Raw genomic sequence first — 22,313 nt, forward strand, 5'->3', positions numbered from 1 at the left:
CAACACCATGACATAAAAGTCCTGTATTCAAAACTTTATTGTTAGGTACTTTAAGTATGAAAAGTAAAAGACATCATTGTGCAGAATGGTCCCTTCACCAGTATTACGTTAATGTATATGTCATCATGTTACCAATACTGATGGGCAGCGTTATAGGGTAATTTATTCATGACCAATGCATCAGATTTTACATGTGATCATAAGGTTTGTTTATAAAATCATAAAAAGTGATGTAACCAAACTATAGCAATCAGGTAAATGTAGTAGAGTAGCCTAAACAATAATATATGCTCCTAAAATGTAGTGGGTATACACACAAAGTACAAAATCATAATGCTCTATTAAAATAGAAGGAGCTTGAAAGTGTGTATAAATATGGCACTTCCATGATACTTTTGAGTAAATGCATTTAGTTATATTCCATCCCTGGCAACAAGGACTCTGAGCTCCTCCGTTTCTCTTAAACAGACATGAAAGCAATTTGTTTAAGGGGCCATTTTGCCTTTACTTCCAGCACAGTGCTGGAAATAGAAACTTACAAGGAGCACTTGAAGGCCACATTGGTTGTTCCGTGTTGTCATGTGACAGGAGGAACAGGCTGAATACCACAGCGATATCCTCAATCACAGTCATACAGACATTAAAAATTTAATGCACTTTATTATAAAGAACAAATGAGAGGCAAAGCTGCAGAACAATCACATGGAAACCTGAATAGCCTGCACAATACTAGCACCGCATTATTTCTACAAGGATTAGTTGAGGTTAACTCCAAGCACTGCTTGATGTTCACTAATGTATCTCCAGCAGGAGATTAAGGAATCATTAAAGTGTTACGTTTTGAGAAACACATCATGAATCCACAAATTTTGGATAAGATCTTCTCAGTTCTTCTTTGGCAATGAGGAAGGTGGCTCCACCAGCTTGTTGTGCACATGCATCATCCCTAAAGAAAGAGCAAGAATCAGCGTGTTTTTTGTGATTCATGCCTGGTTTGCAAATATTGTTGCTTAATGCAACCTGGGTGAAATATGGTAGTTTAAACATTGTAGCTTCTGTTCAACTCTCACCTTTGAAGTACTTTACAGTTTTGACCCGCAGTTCCAGGGTGGCGTCTTCGTCACATACAAAAACAGTCTGTGGGTGCTGCTGGAACGCAGACACTGTCCACATGTGATTCACACCGTCTTCTATAGCTTTGTATAAAGCAAATGCCTTGTGTGCTCCAGTGATGAGAATCATGACCTGAGAAGAAATTGAAAATGTGACCCGTGGCCTGAGCAAGAGCAACTTGCAACTGGTGTGTTTTGGTGCATCAGGAAAATGTCAAGATCATTTCGTAATGCACTTTTCTGTAACTCAAAGATCAGACAGAAAATCATACTTCCTAACATATGGTGTATTTGAGATTTTGTAGAAACATAAAAGAGAAGCAAAACACAGAACACAAAAACAGGACAGATGGCTGATATTCATCTAGGCTTCTAACCTCTTTTGCATCCATGACAGTGCCCACTCCCACAGTCAGTGCCATGGTGGGCACCTTTGAGAGATCCCCATCAAAGAATCGGGCATTAGCCATGATAGTGTCCTTTGCCAGGGTCTTTACCCTAGTCCTGGAAACCAGGCTTGAGCCAGGCTCATTGAAGGCAATGTGGCCATCTGGTCCGATACCTGACAGGACAAAGGGAGAAGTTTGAATTTTCCTGCCGCACCAACAATGACTACAAAATCATTTCACACCAGAATGGGATGGAGCACAACTCTGAAATGTGTAGTTTGTTACAGGACATTCATTATCAGCACTGTGACCTCCTGACCTCCGACAAAGAGCTCGATTCCCCCAGCAGCTGTTATCTTCTCCTCAAAGGCTTCACACTCAGCTTGCAGGTCAGCAGCGTTGCCATCTAGGATGTGGGTGTTCTCTGATTTTATGTCTATGTGCTTGAAGAAGTTATTCCACATGAAGGAGTGGTAGCTCTCAGGGTGATCTCTGGGCAGCCCTGTACAGGTTTTTACGACAGTTTCTTATGCAAGATCTCAGCTTTCAATAATTCCTCAGTGTGTAAGCATTTTACGTGTGAAAAGAGGACAGTGAAGACTTACCTACATATTCATCCATGTTGAAAGTTTTTACATACTGGAATGAGATTTGTCCGTTCTTGTAGTACTCAATCAGTTTCTTGTAACAGCCCAGGGGGGTGCTTCCTGAAGATAGGCAAAAGCTTACAAAGCAAAAATAACAGAGTGGAAAACTAAAGTACTTATGTAGGCATTTCATGTTCAGTCACGGTACACAAGTCCTTCCATTTCCTTCCCAAACTCCTTTATGTTTCAGAGGAAATAATTGTATTTTCTGCACCAAATGTATGCAATGGCTGCACTGGATCTTTGCAGTGCAGAGTTTACATGCAAAACATGTAATGTCACCACATATAATTGATTTTTTACTCGTAATCTGCACAGCAAAGACAAGCTGACACATTAAGACAGCTCTTGCAGGTCCATGCAACACTATTGTACACGTCTAAGTACGATTTGAGCATTTTTCCCTCATGGGTTAAGTAAGAGCCTGACAGCTATTTCCACCACTCAGACTTTATCAGCTGATGTGGGGAGAAATACACCACTATTTTACAAACTACAGTTTCTCCTGCACTGAATTTTGAAACAAATAAACACAGCTTTACAGTGATGACAGCTCCTTCTTACCTGTGGGAAGCCCCAGGGTGAAATATCTGTCCGGGCCAGGCTTGAACAGTAAAATCTTGTTTCTAATGTACTTTGCAGCCCACTCGCTTGCCTGGTCGTAGTCATTGAGGATGATCAGCTTCATCTTCCTGGAGAATAAAACAAGAAAAGAGCTTGTCTGAAGTCACTTAACTTCGAAGTAATTCAGGACAAAACACACCTTGATCAGACTTTAGACTCATTAAGGTAAGAATCATCCAGCGACTGTAAAATGACATCACTGTTAACGACATAATTGCTCAACAAGCTGCCACAGAATCAACTTCAACGCCACCGCACACCACAAATTTAACTATGAGTCCCAACAAAGAAGAGAAAAGACTTCTTGCACACACCGTTACCTTGAAGTATCTGTAGCTTTTAGGTGCCGCAGACAGGATTTGGAGAAGTCATGTGCTTCCTGCTGTGGGATGCAAACAGCTCTCACCGCGGAGGTGACGTTTACTGAACATCAGCCAGTGCTAGCCAGCAAGCTAGCAAAATAGCTAGTTCGGTTTGAATGAGGATAAAGCCCCTGAAATCACCGAAAACGGCGCTGTCGAGTGGTCAACATCCTTTAAAACATAACAATCGCATGTCCAAGCTACGTACATACATGTATGAAGACAGCTTGCGTTATATTTTACCGTAAAGAGTCTCTTAGCTAGACTGCTAGCTGAAAGTTGGTGGTTGCTAAGGAACAAGTAACTAGTAACGTAACTTCGTCCTACTGCTTCAGTCAACTTCCTTTCTTTATCAAGGACAATATAAAAGTATTTTATATATTCCTTGTCTTTATCAGGTTCACATTTTGCCCATAAAGTTACATCTCATCTGTTTATCATTTAAAAACCTAGCTAGCTACATGACTCATTAAAGAAATTGATTAAACCTAATAAGATAGCTGGCACAGCCATGGCTAAGATTTTAGAAATACTCAGGTCATGAGCCCAAGTGATCCCAGCTCTAATTTAACTAAATAAAACAATCTAACAACATAAACTTCACACGTGTTCATTTAATGTTCCAATGTTTGAGATTTTAGGGGGATTTAGTGACATCTAGTGGTGAGGATTGTAGATTGCAACCAGCTGAAACTTCACCGGGTTAGAATTCCTTCAGTGTCCATAGTTCAGGTGGTCTCCTCATCCTCAAATCAAACAGATTAGGGGTCTCATTTATAAACATTGCCTATGGACAAAACGAGGCCTGAAAGTGACGTGCACCATTTCCCACGCAAAAATTGTGATGTATAAAAACAGACTTGATGGGATAAACTTTGACCCATGCTTACAAATATTTTGGAGACAGGAAATTGGGGACGCAGATGGTGAGGTGGAAGCCTGATTGTAGAAATAGTAATAATAGATATTTTTGTGGCGCACGCCATTTTTGGCCTTTGTCTGTACGCACATTTCTAGTATGAATCCTTCGCACTGTTTTATAAATGAGACCTCAGGTGATTAAAACTGATAAAAACACTGATTAAAATAGTTTCACATTACAAATCTGTGTTTCTCCAACACTGTTCAGCATGTCACAGACGACCCACTTGCCAAGCACCTGCTATGTGTGCTCATCTATTTTCTCTGATAACTTCATATGCGTTCACCTTATTTCTCTGGCCTGCTAACTACAGAGGCTGACATGAAAACGCTAAAGGCACTCTCTAGAGCCAGTGTTTAGTTTGTCCATTCTGGGCTACTGTAGAAACATGGCGGTGCAACAAGGCTTTCTCCATAGACAAGGACCCGCTCCCTATGTAGATATAAACAGCTCATTCCAAGGTAGACGAAAACCCAATGATTCTTAATCTTAGGTAATCATACACTGAAGTAAATACATTAAATCTAATATACCCCTCTATATCCTACACACTGGACATTTAACTGTTCAATTATTTTTTGTTTTATTCTTATTTTTACCAATTTATATTATGTGGATAGTTTTCTAATAGATTGTGAAGGTGTGTCACGCCATTAGGGACGAAGCACCATCTTGTGAGGTACATGCCTTGTTATCTGTATTACCAAATTGTCCAAAAACAAGATGATGCTCAGGTACATGAGTGCAGGAAGTGCATTAGAGTGTGCAATTCAACCATGGACTATAGAGTTATGTTGTTTATAGTGATTAGTTTGTCCAAAGTCTGTTGCTTGACCTTGACAGGTAACAGTGCGAGCATCACAAGATGGTGCCCACGCCCACATTTAACATCAAGTTCACATTCCCTATACTAGTTAAACCCTTTCATTTTAGCCACATGGCTATAAATAGTACAATTGAAGATGCTGAGTCTAAAAATATCAGAATCAGTCACTTAAAAATAGTGTGTATGTGAAATGTGTTTAATGTGGAATGTGAATTCTTGTTCATGTGATAAAAACTCCCAGATTCCCAGAAATGTGACCAAGGACATCTCGTGTCTTCAGTCATAGCTGGACAGAAGCATTGCCTTTGTGAAACCTCTTTGGTCGACGTAATAAAGATGGCAGAAATGATTTTCAATAACTTTATTAAAACCATATTGTGACACAGACCAGAACACTTACAGGGCACACAACAGAAATAAATACCATCATGTGTACAGCGCTCATCGTCAAACAGGCTTATTGCGGCTGGCTTTTGATTTATGTCATCCAGAAAGAGAGAGGGCATGCTATGTCATCAGACAGAGATACCACCAGGAGCTGGGCTCAGAGTGCTAATCACCCTGCCTGCTTTTTGTGGAGTGCAGTTCCTGAAACACTTTACCTGCTCTGATATACACCCAGGCTGCATCTCAATCTGCAACAACCAGCTCCCATTCAGCTTTGCTTAGGGAGGCGTTACGCTGCTTTAATCAAGGTCCATTTCAGGCTTGTTTTCTGTGGTTTCTGAGGTGGGGTTGCCTGTGTTGTCGGTCGTTCCTTTGTCTGCAGTTTCTTCCTGGGGTTTCTCTTGTCCGTTGACAGGCCCGTTCTGCTCTGCAGGTGTGTCCTCCTTGGGAAGCTCCACCTTGGGCTTGGGCTTGGTCACAATAGGGTTACAAGCTGAGAACAACTCCTGGAAAAATGACACAAAGGAGACAATAACAGTTTTAATAATGGTTTTCCTAAGAGAATTACAGTTGTGTGTGAGATCTACAAATTGGTCCTGACCCACTAAATAATACAGGTCATGTTACAAATATGTTCCTTGTAGACAGCTGACCTCAGTTTCTCATGTTGCAACACGAACATTTGTAATGAATATGTGCATTAAGAAGTAGTAGCAGCTGAATTAATGCTATATCTAGCTAACCATCTGTTCAGCTTTGCTTTAGGTTAAACAATGTCTACAATTTAAAGGACTAATACAACTGTGTAAAAGGCCAACATTGTTATTTTTCAACCTGGACATCATTTTTCGATGTCTTTGAGTCTAAGTGACTAATGGAGATAATCATTTTTGAACTTGGTCCAGTATTGAGCAAGAGTGCTGCAGCCGACAGCGACAAAACATGATGCAATGTAACCACGCCAATGCACATCCACAGTAAATACTTGGATTTGCAACTGACAGGTTCAAATAAGTGTCTGACAATTTACAGAAACCATCTTAACAAAGACCTTTTCGACAAAGAGTATGATAATTTGAGTTTAACCAGAAAAAGCCCCAAATCACCATCGCCAAACCCACCAGACTCCATTTAAATATAGTCATTTTAGCGTGTATAGAGCTAGCAGGTTTATTTCAACCAAACCAGAGTTGGTGATTGTTGGGACAGCAGAAAGACAAACCAAGATGGATTGTGTGAGTTTATTTGTTACAGCTGACTTTGAAAATGAAAAAAAAAAAAAAAAAAAAAAATACTGTTTTTTAACCACCAAAGGTCTATCTTTATAGGGCGCTTTCTATAATGTCAGACACTTAGAATGATCATCTGAGCCTGTCAGTGGCAAAAACAAGCACTTTCAGTCGACGTAAATTGACCTTGCACTATTGCCCATCAACGTTGCGCTGCAGCTTGTTTTGCGGTCTCTCTCAATACTGGACCAGTTTCAAAAAATGTTTCCATAACTCACTTAGACAAAAAACATGGGACAATAGGGTCCAGTTGGGGAAAAAAAAAAGTCACCCATAACATGCAAATGATTCTTTATTTTAAATGTCATTCACTGTAGTCACTTTTCTCAATACTTTGGTATTTTCTAATGGAGTAGATACTCACCCTTGTTTTTACTTGAATGTCTTTTACTTTGACAGAGGGATCCACCGTCAAGCTCTGTTTGCTTTGCTGGTTCATGGCGCTGTTCATCCACATCATTACCTCACTGGTCAGTTTGTCCACTTTGTTGACATCTGCCTCATCTAAATGGTCGTACTGCTCCTCCTGGAAATCAGAGTAGTAGTGTTAATAACCACAGGCATCATTGCATTTATTTGTAATAAAAATGCAAAAATCATTTAGCTTTACCTTCATTTTGAACGCTTCCACGAATTTCATGTACTGCTGGATTTGTTTTCCCATCTCCTCAAATGCTTTAGGCCTCTCCTCTGCCTCTGTATACCTCTCCTGAATGGGCTGACCAAGTTTCTACGGCGAACACAGTATACATGTCAGTTAAAGAAATCAAAATGCCAACCAAACAACTGAGGAAAAAAAGCTGTTTCTACAGTGATAATTACCTTTAACTCTGCCAGTTTGTCAATGTACACCTGTTTGGGTTGGTCCTCACCATCTTCATACAGCCAGTTTTCAGTATCCTCCAGTTTTAAAGAAAGGGCATCTCTGTCCTGAAAATATAAATACAATTTCATATCACGTAAAGGAAAGCCAAATCTGTTGACAGTGATTATAAAGGGGCCGACTTTGATCACTTTACGAGTCAGTAGGGATATTTTACTCACAGATTCACTGACAAACTTCTCCAGCATCCCATGTAGTTTGTCCCTCATGTCGTACACGTACTCCTCCACATAATTCTTCGCGTCATTCCTCTCCTTCTCCAGCTTGTCCTGCATGATCATCTTACCCTGAGGAGAATCCAAACAGCAACTGTAACCACTAAACACTTCAAAATAGAACGAGTGATTAAGGATGGGTGGATGGATTTTGTAATGTGTGTATGTGATGGCTGAAAGTTCAGTTACCTCATTTTCTACAAAAAGATTGAGCATGTCATCCGCTAGCTGCCACTGTGGACTGTTTTCAATTGGAAGCTCCAGCACTTTTGTTTTGACTTTGGGCTTTTTGGCTTGTGGGGGCTGGTCAGACTTCTTCTCGCCTTTGCCCTCCTCCGTGCTTGTCTAAATAGGCAAGAAAATAGGCACTTAGGTTCAAAATATCACTCAAAACAAATCAGGACATGCAACAGTTTTTTAAAATATATAAACAATTTCACAAAATCAAGTGCATTAACTCTGCATTAAACCCATCTTTGTGAACACATCTTTCTTTGGGCTGTAATTAGTGGTATTGTATTATACTATACCATAGTTTTTTCAAATGTCTAACCCTTGTTACATCAAAATATGCCACAAAATGATTGCTGCTAAAAGGTAGCAGTAACACCAGTCTGTTCCATCACTTAAGTCACCACCCAGTGCAGTCAAGCCGGCCTCCACTTCGAAAAGGACGGTCTAACTAACCCAACTAGTTGTTTTGAGGTATATGTGTATACTAGGCATTACAGAAAGAGCATGTATGGACTGACTTCAGAATAAAAGTGAGCTGTCAATGAACGTGATTATCAATTTCCCATTCATTCAAAAAGTCAAACAAAATGAACATACAAATAAAACTAACTAGCACCTGCAAACTGGGTTTTCGAGAAAGAAAATATTTCAATTGTGTGCATAATGACTCAAACTTAACAATAAAGAAAACATTTCCACGGACCAGTATGACTTTAAAATGACAATACACCACATCAGAGGGCCACTCAGACAATATCAGGACATGCTGATGTAGAATTTTAAACTAAAAGCCCTCTAAAATGTCATCGACAAGCTGTGTTCCCTGAAAATTCAGATAGTTCGCTGGTATGATCACAGTGGTATGATCACAGGCATCAAAGGGTTAAATTGAACAGTTATATTATTTTAGAAAAAATGTGAAATTAAAGATATGTATCGTATATTGCCACATAGCTAAAAAACATATTGTTTATTAGCCATATCACCCCGACCTAATTATGAGCTTCTCAAACACCTAATTTCCTGTGAGTAATTTACTGCTTTTGGTCACTGAACTGTATCTCCTTGTTAAGACAATCTACAGGACAAATCATGCTTTACACAAAAAAATTAGCATCTTACCTCCATCTCCTCATTCTCACGGGGCGTCTTCTCTTCTGTTTCTTTCTGACCGTCTCCCTGATTCTGCTGCTCATCCTGATCAGTCTGCATCTTGTTCTGCGGAGGAGTAACGAAACACAAACATGAAGTACAACTCTCTGATGCTCTGTGTGAAAGAACACTTGGGGGAAAAAAAGGACACCGATGTGGCTTACGTACCTCTCCCTCTTTGTCATTGGCCTGTTCCGTCTCCATTGGTTCCTCTGCCTCATCACACTTCTGCACTTCAACCAGGGAGGCGCTGGACACACTGAAGATACCGTGGATGTTCACCCGCACTTTGACTTTCACCTTGGAGCTCTCTCCAGACGCCTGTGGGACAACCTTCTGGATCATGAACTGACCTAGTGGTAAGAAAAAAAAAAAAAAAAAGAGTAATAAAAATTAAATAAGCAGGTAAAACAGCTTTAAGGCCTCTTGTAATGCTGTGGGTCTTGGAAGGTGAGATCAGTAATTTGCTTTTGGTCATCAATTTGACCGCATTTATCAACCTCTATATTTTAATCAGGAGAGTGTGTAATAACCAGCACTAAAAGGAGAGTGAATACTGGATTTCCATTTGCCAGGTAGACAGAATCACGACAGGATGTTTGTTTTGGAGTCTTTCTATCCCGTGGGGTTCAGACATCACTTAGGAAACTTTAGCTACTTACCGATGGTGGGATCGGGGTAGGGCAGCTCATTAGAGTTATTGTAGTAGGCCTCCAAAGAAAAAGGCTCTCTCCGGTAGAAGGTCAGCACTTTGGAGAAAGGTGCTGCGTGGTTCTTAGGAAATACCTCGCAATCACTGCAATGAATGAATATATCAGATTAACTAATACAATCAATAATCAAGACCAGAGACGGGGAAAATAATGATCAAAACATTTTTTTTTTTTTTTTACCTCAGACCTTCCTCTGCAGCAGAATGCCACTTCAAGGAGATGGGATAGGGAACAACATCTGTGATGGAGAATTCACGCACTTTGAAGGCAGGTGACAGTATTGCACACTGTGGAGACACAGCCAGGGTTTCAATGAGAGTAGTCACAGTAAAACATTTAATCTAAAAACATCCCTTTCACATCAACAAATGCTTATTCAAGCACTGACGTGACGACTCTGGTGAGCATGGGTGCAGGCGGAGACCAGTTTGATACTAAAGTGTCATATACCTGCAGGGCACATCCTCTGGCCACAGCTTCGTCAGCATTCAGTGTGGTGCTCAGTTCCTTCCCAAAGAATTTGCTGATTCTCTCTTTGACGGCTGGGATTCTGGAGGCTCCCCCGACGATCTCTACTGCATAGACATCTTCCTTTTTCAGTTCTTATGGAACAAGAGCACAGTTTTATTATCACACAAACCAAGAAACCAACATACATTAAGTTATTTAACTGAATTAATAAGAAAGACAACTGAAGAAAATAACACTCACTGGTGTGTTCCAGCAGACTCTGCAGCGGAGCCTCAACTCGGGCAAAAATATCAGCACACATCTCTTCAAACTGACCCCTTATGCAAGAGATAAAGAGAACATGACTTAGCCTTTAAAAGGAAATTTAAAATACCCCACAGCAGATGTGAATCATGCATACTAAAAGCAACAAATCATTCCTTGTTGGTCTACCTGTTCAGTTTTCCAGTGACGTCAATGTCATTCATGAAGCACTCGATGTTAAGTGGCAGGTCAGAGGAGTTGGCGCTCATCAGTTTCTTCAGTTTTTCACACTCCTGGTAGAGCCTGACCAGAGCCCTCGGCTTTGACTTGACATCAAGCTTGTACTTCTTGGAAAATTCCTCACAGAAGTGCCTCACCAGTACCTCATCAAAGTCCTTTCCTCCCAACTCTGGGTCACAAGCTGTAGAAAGAACCTGAGAGACAAGTAGAAGAGGGCAAGAGCGAGATCAAAGAATGACACAAAGCTTCCCCTACATTAACATTGAATGTTCAGGAGGCTAATTTAGCTACGCACCTTGAGTTTGCCCTTATTAAAGGCACACACGGATGTCTGGTATCCAGAATGGCCCAGGTCCACAAACACCACATTCCTGGCCTTTTCCTCAGGAGCAGGGAGATCCTGTTTATAGATCCCATACGCCAATGCAACTGGAGGGAAAATTGTTAAATTATTAAGTGATGTAAAAACTGACTGGAATCAATGTCAACGTGTGCATTTTGGCAGTCCACAATCAGTAACATGCACATCCTTGCCCAAGCCCTGCCCCAGAAAGACAAGTACAGACCTGCAGTCGTCTCATTCATGAGCCTCAGACAGTTGAGACCAGCAATCTGAGCAGCATCTACTACTGATCTCCTCTCAGCATCAGTGTAGTAACAGGGAACCTGGTTTCAACAGAAGAACATTTGAAATAGACTCATTTTGTTAAATTGGTTTCAATTAACCTGCCTGACTAGACCTCCAGACAGGCTGAAGTGCATGGAATTCATGATGTCACCAAACTCTGTGGACTAGTATTACTAGTAACAAGTGTAACCAGGCAACACCAGTGAAAATACCTGTGTGGGTGGAGCATTCAAAATGTATACATGTTATTCTTATGTCCCAAGAGGGTCCAACATATCAGTAAACGTGAACAGCTCTCTTCAAAATCCAAAAGCTAGAGGGCTTAAACTCATATTTGTGATGTCATCGGGATGACACTGAGAGCACCCACAGGAATGTTTTGAGTATATGGGTACATTTTCTGTTCACAGCTGACAACACTACAACAAAGGGTCCACAAAACCATCATTGTCTATGGACTGAATCATGGTGACATCATGATAACAACAACAATCACTTCCAGGTCATGTCATTTGACATTTTCAGTCGTAATTGTAGTGTTTAAAGATATATAGTTAACTGTGGTCTGATCTATCTCACCTCTCTACTGTGTTGATTTTATGTACTGTGTTATTTAGCTAGCATCTTTGATAAACCAAATCTACTGGCGTGGAAGCTAAGCACTGAGCTGCTGGGGACGGGGCCGAAGCAAGTGTATTTTTGCCACCTAAAAAATCATTATCAGTGCAAGTGTATGCTATATTTGAATATTTGCTCCTCTTTACCTAACACACTAACCAACCAAGTCTGTGGTAGACCAGAAACTCAACCCATAAGTTATTGGAAATAAACATTATGATTAAGTCTATGGAGCAGCTCCAGAATTTATACCCTGTGACATCACAAGTTGGAGACTTACTTCTCTGGTTTTTGGCTTTGGAAAAATAGTAATTGAACTTTGCTCAACTATGGAAATAACATGGGAATTCTTAAATTAGGTGGTGTTCCCCTTTAAGCTGTTCTATGCTGGCGAGGACTACATATTTCCATACATACATAAACATATCCCCTCTACATATCACATACAAGAACAGCATCAGAACGTGTGCAGTAATATGTAACACTTACAGACACAACACAGTCTGCCACAGGCTTCTTGAGTGCGTGCTCCGCAGTCTCCTTCAGCTTGGTCAGCAGCATTGCAGTGACCTGTTCGATGCTGAACACCTTCTCTTCCTCCATGTACGTCACCTGTGAAAATTGTCGGAAATAAAAGACTGTTACAATGATCTAGATGTTATCCACTATGTTCTGTGCAGCAGGTGACTGGATGATAATGGACTGAAAAACTATCTATCTGCCTCAACCTCTGGCCAAAAGTAAAAAAAAAAAAAAAAAAAAAATTATTAAATCACATGGCAAATCCAGGTAAATATTAATTTGCATTTCCAAACTTGCAGCTCATTTAACATTGACTGTAACTTATGTTTGCAGGTGGCAATGTCTCTCAGTCAATCGTAATAGTATCGCTAACACTGTCTCATCAAGACTACAGTTCAAACTGTCTTGGGTCAGCTTGTGATGACACAGACAGACATTTCACAACTTCAAGAGGTGCACGTGCTGCATCATGGGTGCCATAAAATGGTGTTCATGTACAAGCTTTTAGTGCTTCCTGGCATTAAACCTTTGTCTTAAATCTAAATTAATAAGAGCCAAACAGACACCACAAAACAAGAGAAAAAAGCTTATTTGGTCTTTCAAGCACAAAGGATATTCAGGTCTAAAAAAAGACTGTCAACCACTTTAATAACAATATCAGTGATTGTAGTAACATCTTAATATTGATGTGAAAGTGTGTTTTTTTTTTTTTTGCATTTGTTGGTGTGATGAGAAAATGTCTACCTCCGATGTACTGTCTCTATAGATTACCATGTGTAATCAGTCTGTCTTTATTATCTCTGCCCTGATGAGTCACTGTGAAGTTTAACCAGTTATTGTTTAAAACCACAAGTATGCCCAGCTGAATAAAGACTCTTCTCCATGCACTGACAGAAAGTGCCTAAGGAGTGTTTCTTTTCTCTGACAGTAAAATTAATTTGGCAAGTTTTTAATTATCTGAGTTGGCTGGCCAGATGATCACAAGATATGGGAATCATTACAGGTCTCTTAGAGTGAATACTGGGAGGTATATGCAGTGTGTCTGGGCTGTTACGTTTCGCTTTAACTGTGAATGTTCTTTATTCTTTCCTTACCTTGATGCCAGTTGTTCCTGTGGGCATTTGTGCAATATCATAGACCAAACTGTTTTTGAGGCGTTGCACATATGGATCCGAAAACGCCCTGCCATGAAATCTCTTGAACCCTTGGACTGTGTTCTTGCAGTTTGTGACGACCTGAAAAAGAAACTCTCTGTGAAACACCTGCATGCCTCAGCAAATTATGCATTCATGACTTGGAAACTTGTTGGCTGTTGCTGCTGAATTTGATTCGTGCACCTATACCTAGTGTTGTTCATGCTCATACTTAACGTGTAGTGGAAACAAATGTCCCTCTTTTGTCAGGTTAGTAATGAGGTACCCTGTGTCCCACCACTTTCCATGTAAACATACCTGGCTTTTAGCAGCAGCACCGATCGATCGATTCCGAGGGCCAAAGGAAACACATGCTCTAAAAACATAAAACACAATTCAGGCCTGTCTCACACAATATTTTTATAATGATGCAGTTTCATATAAGATTCATGTAACCAGAAGTAAAATAGTAATTGATGGTCATGATGGCGATTTCACTTAATATGTTTTTAATGTTTGCAAATTTGTATTCTACACTCCTTTATCGGTGTCGTTTATGAATTATGGGTCTGAAAATGAGGTACAATGGACTGATCAAGCCGTTTGACAGCCACGATCCGGCCTCCTCCCATCATGCGCTCATTCATGCCTGCAGTAAAAAAAATCCCAAACCTGACTGAGCAGGTCAGCTATTAATCTTTATGTTACTGCGACCTCATTGCTGTAGTAAGACACCAGACGAACCATTTCATCATGCGAAGCGGTACAAGATGTCTTTCTATTCACAATGGTTCCGCTGCAGCTACCATTAGCTTTAGCACTCACATGCCGTTTCCTGTTGTGAAATACGTTAGCATGCTAACTAGCTACGTAGCAATGTTAGCTTCACCCAATATGATGAACAAAAGTAGGTTCGTCCACACTCCGTGCCCGCTATCAGAGCAAACAAAACAACACAAATCACACAGAATAATGTACCTAACTGTACTTACGGTGTACTTCGGTCGCTGTATTCATTGGCGACAGTTTCAATCCCCCCGGCTCTGGCTACCGCTACATAGCAGTTCAAGAACCCGACGTCAAATCCGACGACTGACATCTTCACTAGCTAACTGAACAGTGCAACGTTAGAGTACAGAAATGACGAGGAAGAACAGAGAGACAGCTCAGTGCTAAAAGTGACAGCAGCAGCTACAGTGGGTCTCAGTCAGCGGACGGTGATACACCCTTGTTCTTGTTCCATGAAGCTGGGTAGCAGCATGCGGTGCGCCGGCTGATGCGTGAGAGCGTTCAGGAATTTTCTCTGTCCGCGCGACCAATAGCATCCGACTGCGGAGCACGAGACGCTGTTATCATGCGCCCCTAGAGGCAAACGGAGGTATTACAGCAGCAGGTTTAAATCAGTAAATGTACACATGAAGCTGCTATGTCCATTTCTTTCCCACAGTATGGTACAATATTATATATGTTATAATGATATAAACCTGTAGTGGGTCACCTGGTAATCCAGTGTCTTCCCGACATGCTGTGGCTTCATGGGCGGATTATGAGACAATGTGCTCCTGGGCACAGATATGCAAAAGGCCCCCACCCCCTCTCTTCCATAGGAGCAAGACACAGATTTTGTAGCTGTTAAAGTTGTTGTTGTTGTTAGTAGTTGTTGAGTTCACATTACACGACTGGCCGACCAGTCTTGAGCCGCGGAGACTAGCTAAACTTTACTTGACAATATGGATGTCTGACAGCTCCTGATCCTGTGGAAGCTGCCATTGTTGTTGTTGCTTGCCTGCTTGTCCTCCCACATTTCTTCCGTCCCACCTCTCATTGGCTGATGCTCTTTGTCAGTCGTGTCAGACTTCTCCAGTTTTCTAGCATGCCAGATATCCAGTCCCAGTCGCAGACGAGGGGGCGACTTGCTCATAGGCTTGTTCACACATTCTTCATGGCAGACAATCTGCCGACTCACCTCCGACCCAAGGTGGCTCTCAAGATCCTCTGCGGTGTCAAAATCGGGGTGAAAATTGTGTATTGTGAACTAGGCTTTAGTAGTAGTTTTTTACGTGTCTCTGTGGTTGTTTTCCCCCTTATATTTTATATACACCGATCAGCCAAAACATTTAAACCACTGACAGGTGAAGTGAATAACTTTGATTATTTTGTTCCAACGCATTGTTCTGCTGGGAAACCTTTAGTTCTGGCATTCATGTGGATATCACCTGGCATGTTCCACCCACTCAGACACCATTGCAGACCAAGTACCCCCCCTCATGGCAACAGTACTCCCCAAAGGCAGTGGCCCCCCAGCAGGATAATGCACCATGCCACACTGCAAACATCGCTAAGGAGTGGCCCAAGGAATGTGACAAAGACTTCAAAGTGTCAACCTGGCCTCCAAATTCCCCAGATCCCNTGGCAACAGTACTCCCCAAAGGCAGTGGCCCCCCCCAGCAGGATAATGCACCATGCCACACTGCAAACATCGCTAAGGAGTAGCCCAAGGAATGTGACAAAGACTTCAAAGTGTCAACCTGGCCTCCAAATTCCCCAGATCCCAATCTGATTGAGCATCTGTGGCACGTGCCATTAACCCACCTCATAACCCACTGGGCTAAATGGATCTGCCACCAGTGCCCTGGTGCCAGACACCACAGGACACTCCCAGAGATCCTGTGTCCATGCCTCGACAGGTCAGAGCCAAGTCCGATCTAAGGAGGCCCTATCTTGGATTAGGGGTACATCTAGGGTACCGGCACATCACAAGAATCCTTGAGCAGATTGGGACCTGGGAAATTTAGAAGCCAGGTCAACACCTTGAGATTTTTGTCATGCTCCACAGGCCCTTTCTAAACAGTTTTTGTAGTGTGGCATGGTGCTTTTTTCTGCTGGGGGGCCACTGCCATTGGGAAGTACTGTTGCCATGAGGGGGGGTCTACAACAGTGTTTGAGTGGGTGGAATATGTCAGGAGTCTTACTGTAAAAGCTTTCAATCTGGTATTGGTCATTTTGTGTCTCTTTGTGATTGTTTTGCTTCTTTTGCAATCTTAGAGTTTCTGTGTGTCTCAGGTGGGCCCCTAACACTTTGGGCCTGTGTCCGCAAGGCCTGCAGTAATCCATCCACATGGTCTACCTCCGCATATGAGCCCCATCCACTACCGTACTTACAGTGCCTAAGATACAAACTTATCACCATCCACTGGCCAAATGCAGCCTAGCAGACTTGCTTCACTCACCAGCCAAAAAAAATAGTAATCTGTAAAGTGAACGGACTGCACTTTTCTGTTCTTCCAATCATTTAAAGCACTTTTTACACTACATATCACACTCACCAATTCACACACATTCACATACTAGTGGCTGAGGGTACACCGCATGGTGCCACCTGCTACTCAGTACCCAATTTGAATAATGCTGAGCCATTTGGCTGGTGGACAAAAAAGGTAATGTTGCACCCTGACAGTGCTGCAACATTATTTTTGTATCTTTGGAAAATTATGTGTAGTTCACACTGCACTTTCAGAGCCTGGTGTAACCCCCTGAGCAGAAATATCTTCAACCAAACGTTTTCTGTAACTGCTGATGAGTCCCACACATTGGCCTGGTGGGAATTGGCCAACTCCTCCTCACAAAACTGCTTCACATCAGTGACGCTGGTTGACTTTCTTTTTTAAAACTATAACTTAACGCTATAACTAATTAAACTTACACTGTAACTATGCTATTAAGTAGACATCCACATTAAAAGAGTTGGCTGAATTAAATCACTCCAGACTTACTTCACATAAATATCTTTTGTCTTTATTGGTGAAACATACAGAGTTGGAAACAATAACAGAGGGCAGCTTTCAGAAAGGTGGCAGGAATTTACTCTTCATTCTCAAAGTCAGCAAGAGTCTTCCTCTTGCCCTGCTCGTGGACGCTGTTGCCCCAGGTGTATGTCAGGTACATGAGGGTCATTGCTGCAAAAGCAAGATTAGAAAACAAATCAGCACCAGGACCATCACTCTGTTTCACTGTATGCAGCTACAACTTGCTGTGGAATAAAGGCCAGGAGTAAAATCCTAATTTTATCATTATGCCTGCAGAGATCATGAAAAAAATCCTGACCACTTCTCTAAATTTGTTCCTGAATAATGACATTTAGTAACGGCCAGAAAAATGTTTTTGCAGAACATGATGTCCTAAAGTGAAGTTGACCGTTGACCCTTTGGTTACGAGACATTTGTGTGAAGTTTGGTCATAATTACGTATGAATTCTTAAGTTATGGCAAAAACATGTTTTGTGAGGTCACAGTGACCTTTGACCACAAAATTCTAATCAGTCCATCCTTGGGTCCAAGGGGACATAGGTACCAAATGTGAAGAAACCCCCTCAAGGCATTCCTGAAATATTAATTTCATGAGAATGGGATGGACAAACAACCAGAAGCATAAAGGGCCCTATGATTTCTGTGATGCAGGAAACAGGAATGGGATCACAGAATGTAATAATAACAAAAAAAAATTAAATGTATCCCTAAAACTATATGAGCTTTATTTTTTGCACAGCCCAAAGCCAAAAAACAAACAAAAAGCTATACTGCCATGATTTGGTGTTATTTATGGGCTTGCTGCTTCTGTGTCACTGTCTAGGTGCTTCACCAGGGTGCGGCTCAATTACTCCACACACCGCCGGCAGAGGCAGCGTCTGATGTTTCTGCATCAAGCTAGCCATCACTCACATCTCTGTGGTCAAACCAACTTCTGAAAAATTGGAGTGCTCCCCAATTCTGACCTGTAATTTATTGGCCCAGAACACAAATAAGACAACATCTGCTTTTCAAAATAAGGTGTTAATATAGCATACATACAAAATACATATACAGACATAACATTAATTGGATAATATTCACAGGATATATAAAACACGTTACCCACGTCCCTTATAGCCTAAATTAAGAAATCCCACTGAACTGTGAGGGATATTACTTTATTCTTTGATGTTGCTGGTAAAAAATGTGACAATGAACATTATTGTTGGGCCCTGCAGTCATGTGAAAGAAGCCCCCTGAGACACCCAAAAAAATAAAACCCTACACTTATGGCTAAATTAAAAGCAGAGCAATGTGAAGCAAAGGGACTGATTGTTTTGTTTTGTAACTGTCTTGAAGCACTTCTTTGATTTAAAAAATGTCCAATGATGTGTTACATCATTTTCACTAAATTTTGAATATTTCCATATTGAACCATTGAAAGTGAACTCATCCACCACATGATTAGACACTCATACTGATGATAAAAAAATGTAAAACACGAGTTCTGGAAAATTAAAATGGAAAAAACTAAATCTGAGGGGAAAATAAATAAAATGGCTTCTGGAAAAAATGGATTTCATGGGGCCCTTGCTGCCTCTGGCCACAGCTGTTGCTAGCACAGAGGCAAAAAAACAAAAAATAATTTTATGTTATTAAGTACAATATTACTAAATTATTAAAAATCTTGATTTGAACCTAACTGAAAAAGTATGTTAACAAAAGGTGCAGGAAAGACATATGCTGCCAGCACCTTGGGGTATGCACTTGTCATTTGATGCTTTAAGCATTGCTGTGTCAAAAATCTGTCAGCTCTTTTTGCTGATCACTATGACTTATCCTTGAGACTACAACAGAAGCTGGGGTCAAAGCAGGTAATAGGAGTATCATATGACTGGGCACCAGCTCAACTAAACACCCAGGCACTTCTAATGATGAACCTAGACGTTATATGATTTCTGTATAAATGTAATTAATATAAATTATTGATGTGTCATTATCACAAAGTACAATTTAATATTAAGTGATATAGGGTGTTATCCACATCATCCACTCCTACTTGAAAACAAAAATACCTCTGCTATTCTATGCATACAGCACTACTTTAGCTGTAAAACATTTGAGCAGAGATAAAATTGTAACTTCTGATAAAATACATCAAGTTAAAAATAATTGTAGCATTGTGAACCAGCTCAATCAAAAATTAAAGGTTTTCATACAGGCTGACAAAATGTTGTGCAAAGCTCTTGCCAATTATTTGAACCTATATTTCTCATTCTATATTTTTACTTTCTATGTCGTTATTCTATTACAATTTTTACAATAACATTTAGTTTCTCTCAGTTTATTTCTTGTAACATCATAAGGCAGTGATAATAAACATATAATGCAAGGATATTATTGGTACTGGCTCTGAATGTGTAATACTGATATACAGAATAGAAATTTAAAAACTTACGGGGGGCAACTTTGAAGAAAGAGGCTGTGAACCGTCTCCACACATTGGGGATTCCCTTGGAGAAGTAGTTGGGGAAAGCCCTCTGCTCAAAGGGGGACAGGCTGTATGTGATTATATGCCTGACCTTGGCCAAGTCTCCGAAGTGGCGGCCCATGTTTGATCTGAAACAACAACAACAAGCCATTTACATACGGTAAATTAACAGGCAGCCTCTAGCAGAAAATACGTTTTCATGAGTTGCACAATATGCAAGTAGTCCAAATAGTTGAAGCATTTATTGTGACACTCATACAGCTCAGGGCAACACTCTTTTTAATGTATCTAGTAAAAGGAAGTACATCCATACTGTGATTTTAGTGTGACTATGTAATACAACCCCCTTTTTTCCCCCAGCTGACCTATTAGGGCAAGTAAACAAAAAATGTTTACTGTTTGGGCTGTCTGTATTTGTACAGAACTGACAAGCATCTGTCATAATCATTGGTTTGTATTTCTACGGTCACAATCTAGCAATAAAAGCATAAGAAAATAAATCTACCATGGGCACTAAGCGTTATTTTTTTTACATTAATTTTTAATGCGTCTCTGTGCATGGCTTGCTGGATATTATGTTTTCATAAGAGTATGTGTCCTACTAGCCTAATTACTTTGTAAACGCATCAATAGTAAACCTTACAATAACACCAAAATATCGATATTGTAGTATTACTCGATGTCTTGTTTTACAGACGTAGTTAATGGCAGTTAACAGTTAATATCAACAACCCCCCTCAGTCATTACAGATGTTGCAGTGGCATAAGACTCCGTGTGTAACGTTACTAAAAGCGTAATAACGTTGTTTAATCCTGCTTCCATGCATTAACTGTCACGCAAAAAAACCCGATTCAGGTGCCAGATTATCTAACTTTAGATACATGATTGCGAAACCACACAACAACCCTAAGCTACATTTATGGAGCACAGGTCAGTTAGCCGTGTTAGCTAAATGCTGCTAAGGTCCTTGAACATCTTCCTTAACCGGCACGATAACGTGGTCGTTGAAACGATAAAGGGCTAAACTGTGTCACGCTTACTACTATAAAGTAGATATATCGCAAATAATTTGGTGATAAAAGCTAAAGGAAGCAAAACTACACCGTTAAAACCGTGACATTGAAGCTTACCGTGCTGCTTTTCGACAGTGTTCCCTGCTAAAGTTCCGGTGTCCTTCCTTTTTATTCAAGCGGCGGTTGGCTGCTAACACTGAGGGTGTTACCGCCACCTGGTGGACTGGAGTTACATCATACTGCAGATAATATCAAATATGACCCATATCAGATAAACGCAAGCTGGATCTTATGTCTCATGACCATCTATGTTCTATAGACCATACGTGTAAATACAAATAAAGCTTTTTAAAAGTAATTCAGTCATAAATTCATGAAATAATTAATGTAACCTATTATGGCTATTGTGGCTGTCATGGACTCACTGCAACATTTAAATATTTTTTAAGTGTCAAAAAGACTAAAAGTGTTTTATCATCCTGAGACCCAGTGCCCACATATGAGGACATCACATTTTGGGTTTACTGCACCATATACATCATTCTACTTAACTTAGACCTGCTGTCCTCGTTCATGGACACTTTTTTTGTGCTATCTAGTGGTAGTAAGAGCACAATACACTTCATCTCTCAAGACAGATTCTGCAATTTACATTGTAGTAAAGGAAGGTAATTAATAATGTTTGTAGTTTGATATGGCAACAAATGTGACCCATTTTAGTACCAGTAACAAGATAAGACGCTGTTAATTACAAAGTACTCCTTTGAGGAAACTGGGACTTTATCATCGTTGACAATGTTTAGTTCTTTTAATACTTATCAGTCCCTACTGATCCTATGTAGCTAGGAGAAACTGAAAATGCATACCAAACTAAATTTCGGGTCCCAAGAGAATATGACAGGGTGGCACACAAAAGCATAAGTTATGATTTTAAAGCAGCATGGTAGCCTGAAAACATGATGGTTTTACTTCAGAAATCTACTTCTTCACACTTAAAGAAAGGGAACAATTGGAGATGTTGTTAATTATAGGTTATTGGATAGATTATGGGGGACAAAAAATGGCGTAAGTATCAATCCATAAATAAATAAAAAGATTTTCAGAAATACAGGAATCTTACTGAAATAAATACATGAAAAAATACAGGAATAAATAATGCTGAAATATGCATACACACATGTATTAAGTCAAAAAAAGAATAAATGATTACATATATGTTAAATAAATATGGAAATAAATAAATGCATAAATAAAGTATTTATTTATTCCTGTATTTATTTATTCATTTAATTTACTTAATGATACTTCAGTCATTTTTTTTGTTCTATTAGATTATTAGACTACAGTATGCCAAGACTATTCAGGAGGTCATCAAGAAACATAATCAGAGGTTGACATTAGAGGCCTTTC

General features: G+C 40.3%; 3 protein-coding genes across 4 annotated transcripts; all 3 read right to left on the bottom strand.

Moving 5' to 3' along the window:
- Positions 1-19: 19 nt before the first annotated feature.
- gnpda1 (glucosamine-6-phosphate deaminase 1) lies at positions 20-3,247 on the bottom strand. Of its 2 annotated transcripts, none has more exons than XM_050043053.1 (7): positions 3,093-3,247; positions 2,713-2,840; positions 2,107-2,208; positions 1,821-2,003; positions 1,490-1,674; positions 1,071-1,245; positions 20-946 (listed from the first exon to the last, which is right to left on the bottom strand). In XM_050043053.1, exons 2-7 carry the CDS (start codon positions 2,834-2,836, stop codon positions 885-887), a joined length of 831 nt encoding a protein of 276 aa, XP_049899010.1. In that variant the 5' UTR covers positions 2,837-2,840; positions 3,093-3,247; the 3' UTR covers positions 20-884. The 2 variants fall into 2 exon arrangements, with proteins under 2 accessions (XP_049899010.1, XP_049899011.1); XM_050043054.1 differs by having other exon boundaries at positions 3,087-3,207.
- A 1,981-nt stretch (positions 3,248-5,228) lies between these two features.
- On the bottom strand, positions 5,229-14,924 carry hspa4b (heat shock protein 4b). The gene is made up of 19 exons (XM_050041895.1): positions 14,603-14,924; positions 13,929-13,986; positions 13,572-13,712; positions 12,445-12,567; positions 11,276-11,375; positions 11,005-11,138; positions 10,659-10,903; positions 10,467-10,543; positions 10,206-10,357; positions 9,936-10,042; positions 9,705-9,838; positions 9,211-9,395; positions 9,013-9,108; positions 7,846-8,001; positions 7,603-7,728; positions 7,381-7,488; positions 7,169-7,288; positions 6,923-7,084; positions 5,229-5,775 (listed from the first exon to the last, which is right to left on the bottom strand). The coding sequence occupies exons 1-19, from the start codon at positions 14,707-14,709 to the stop codon at positions 5,569-5,571; spliced, it is 2,538 nt and encodes an 845-aa protein (XP_049897852.1). The 5' UTR covers positions 14,710-14,924; the 3' UTR covers positions 5,229-5,568.
- A 2,459-nt stretch (positions 14,925-17,383) lies between these two features.
- LOC126388676 (cytochrome b-c1 complex subunit 8) lies at positions 17,384-21,098 on the bottom strand. The gene is made up of 3 exons (XM_050041896.1): positions 21,021-21,098; positions 19,857-20,017; positions 17,384-17,566 (listed from the first exon to the last, which is right to left on the bottom strand). Exons 2-3 carry the CDS (start codon positions 20,008-20,010, stop codon positions 17,472-17,474), a joined length of 249 nt encoding a protein of 82 aa, XP_049897853.1. The 5' UTR covers positions 20,011-20,017; positions 21,021-21,098; the 3' UTR covers positions 17,384-17,471.
- Positions 21,099-22,313: the final 1,215 nt, after the last annotated feature.

The sequence above is a fragment of the Epinephelus moara genome, chromosome 4, assembly GCF_006386435.1.
Source record: "Epinephelus moara isolate mb chromosome 4, YSFRI_EMoa_1.0, whole genome shotgun sequence".
Classification (NCBI taxonomy): Eukaryota; Metazoa; Chordata; class Actinopteri; order Perciformes; family Serranidae; genus Epinephelus; species Epinephelus moara.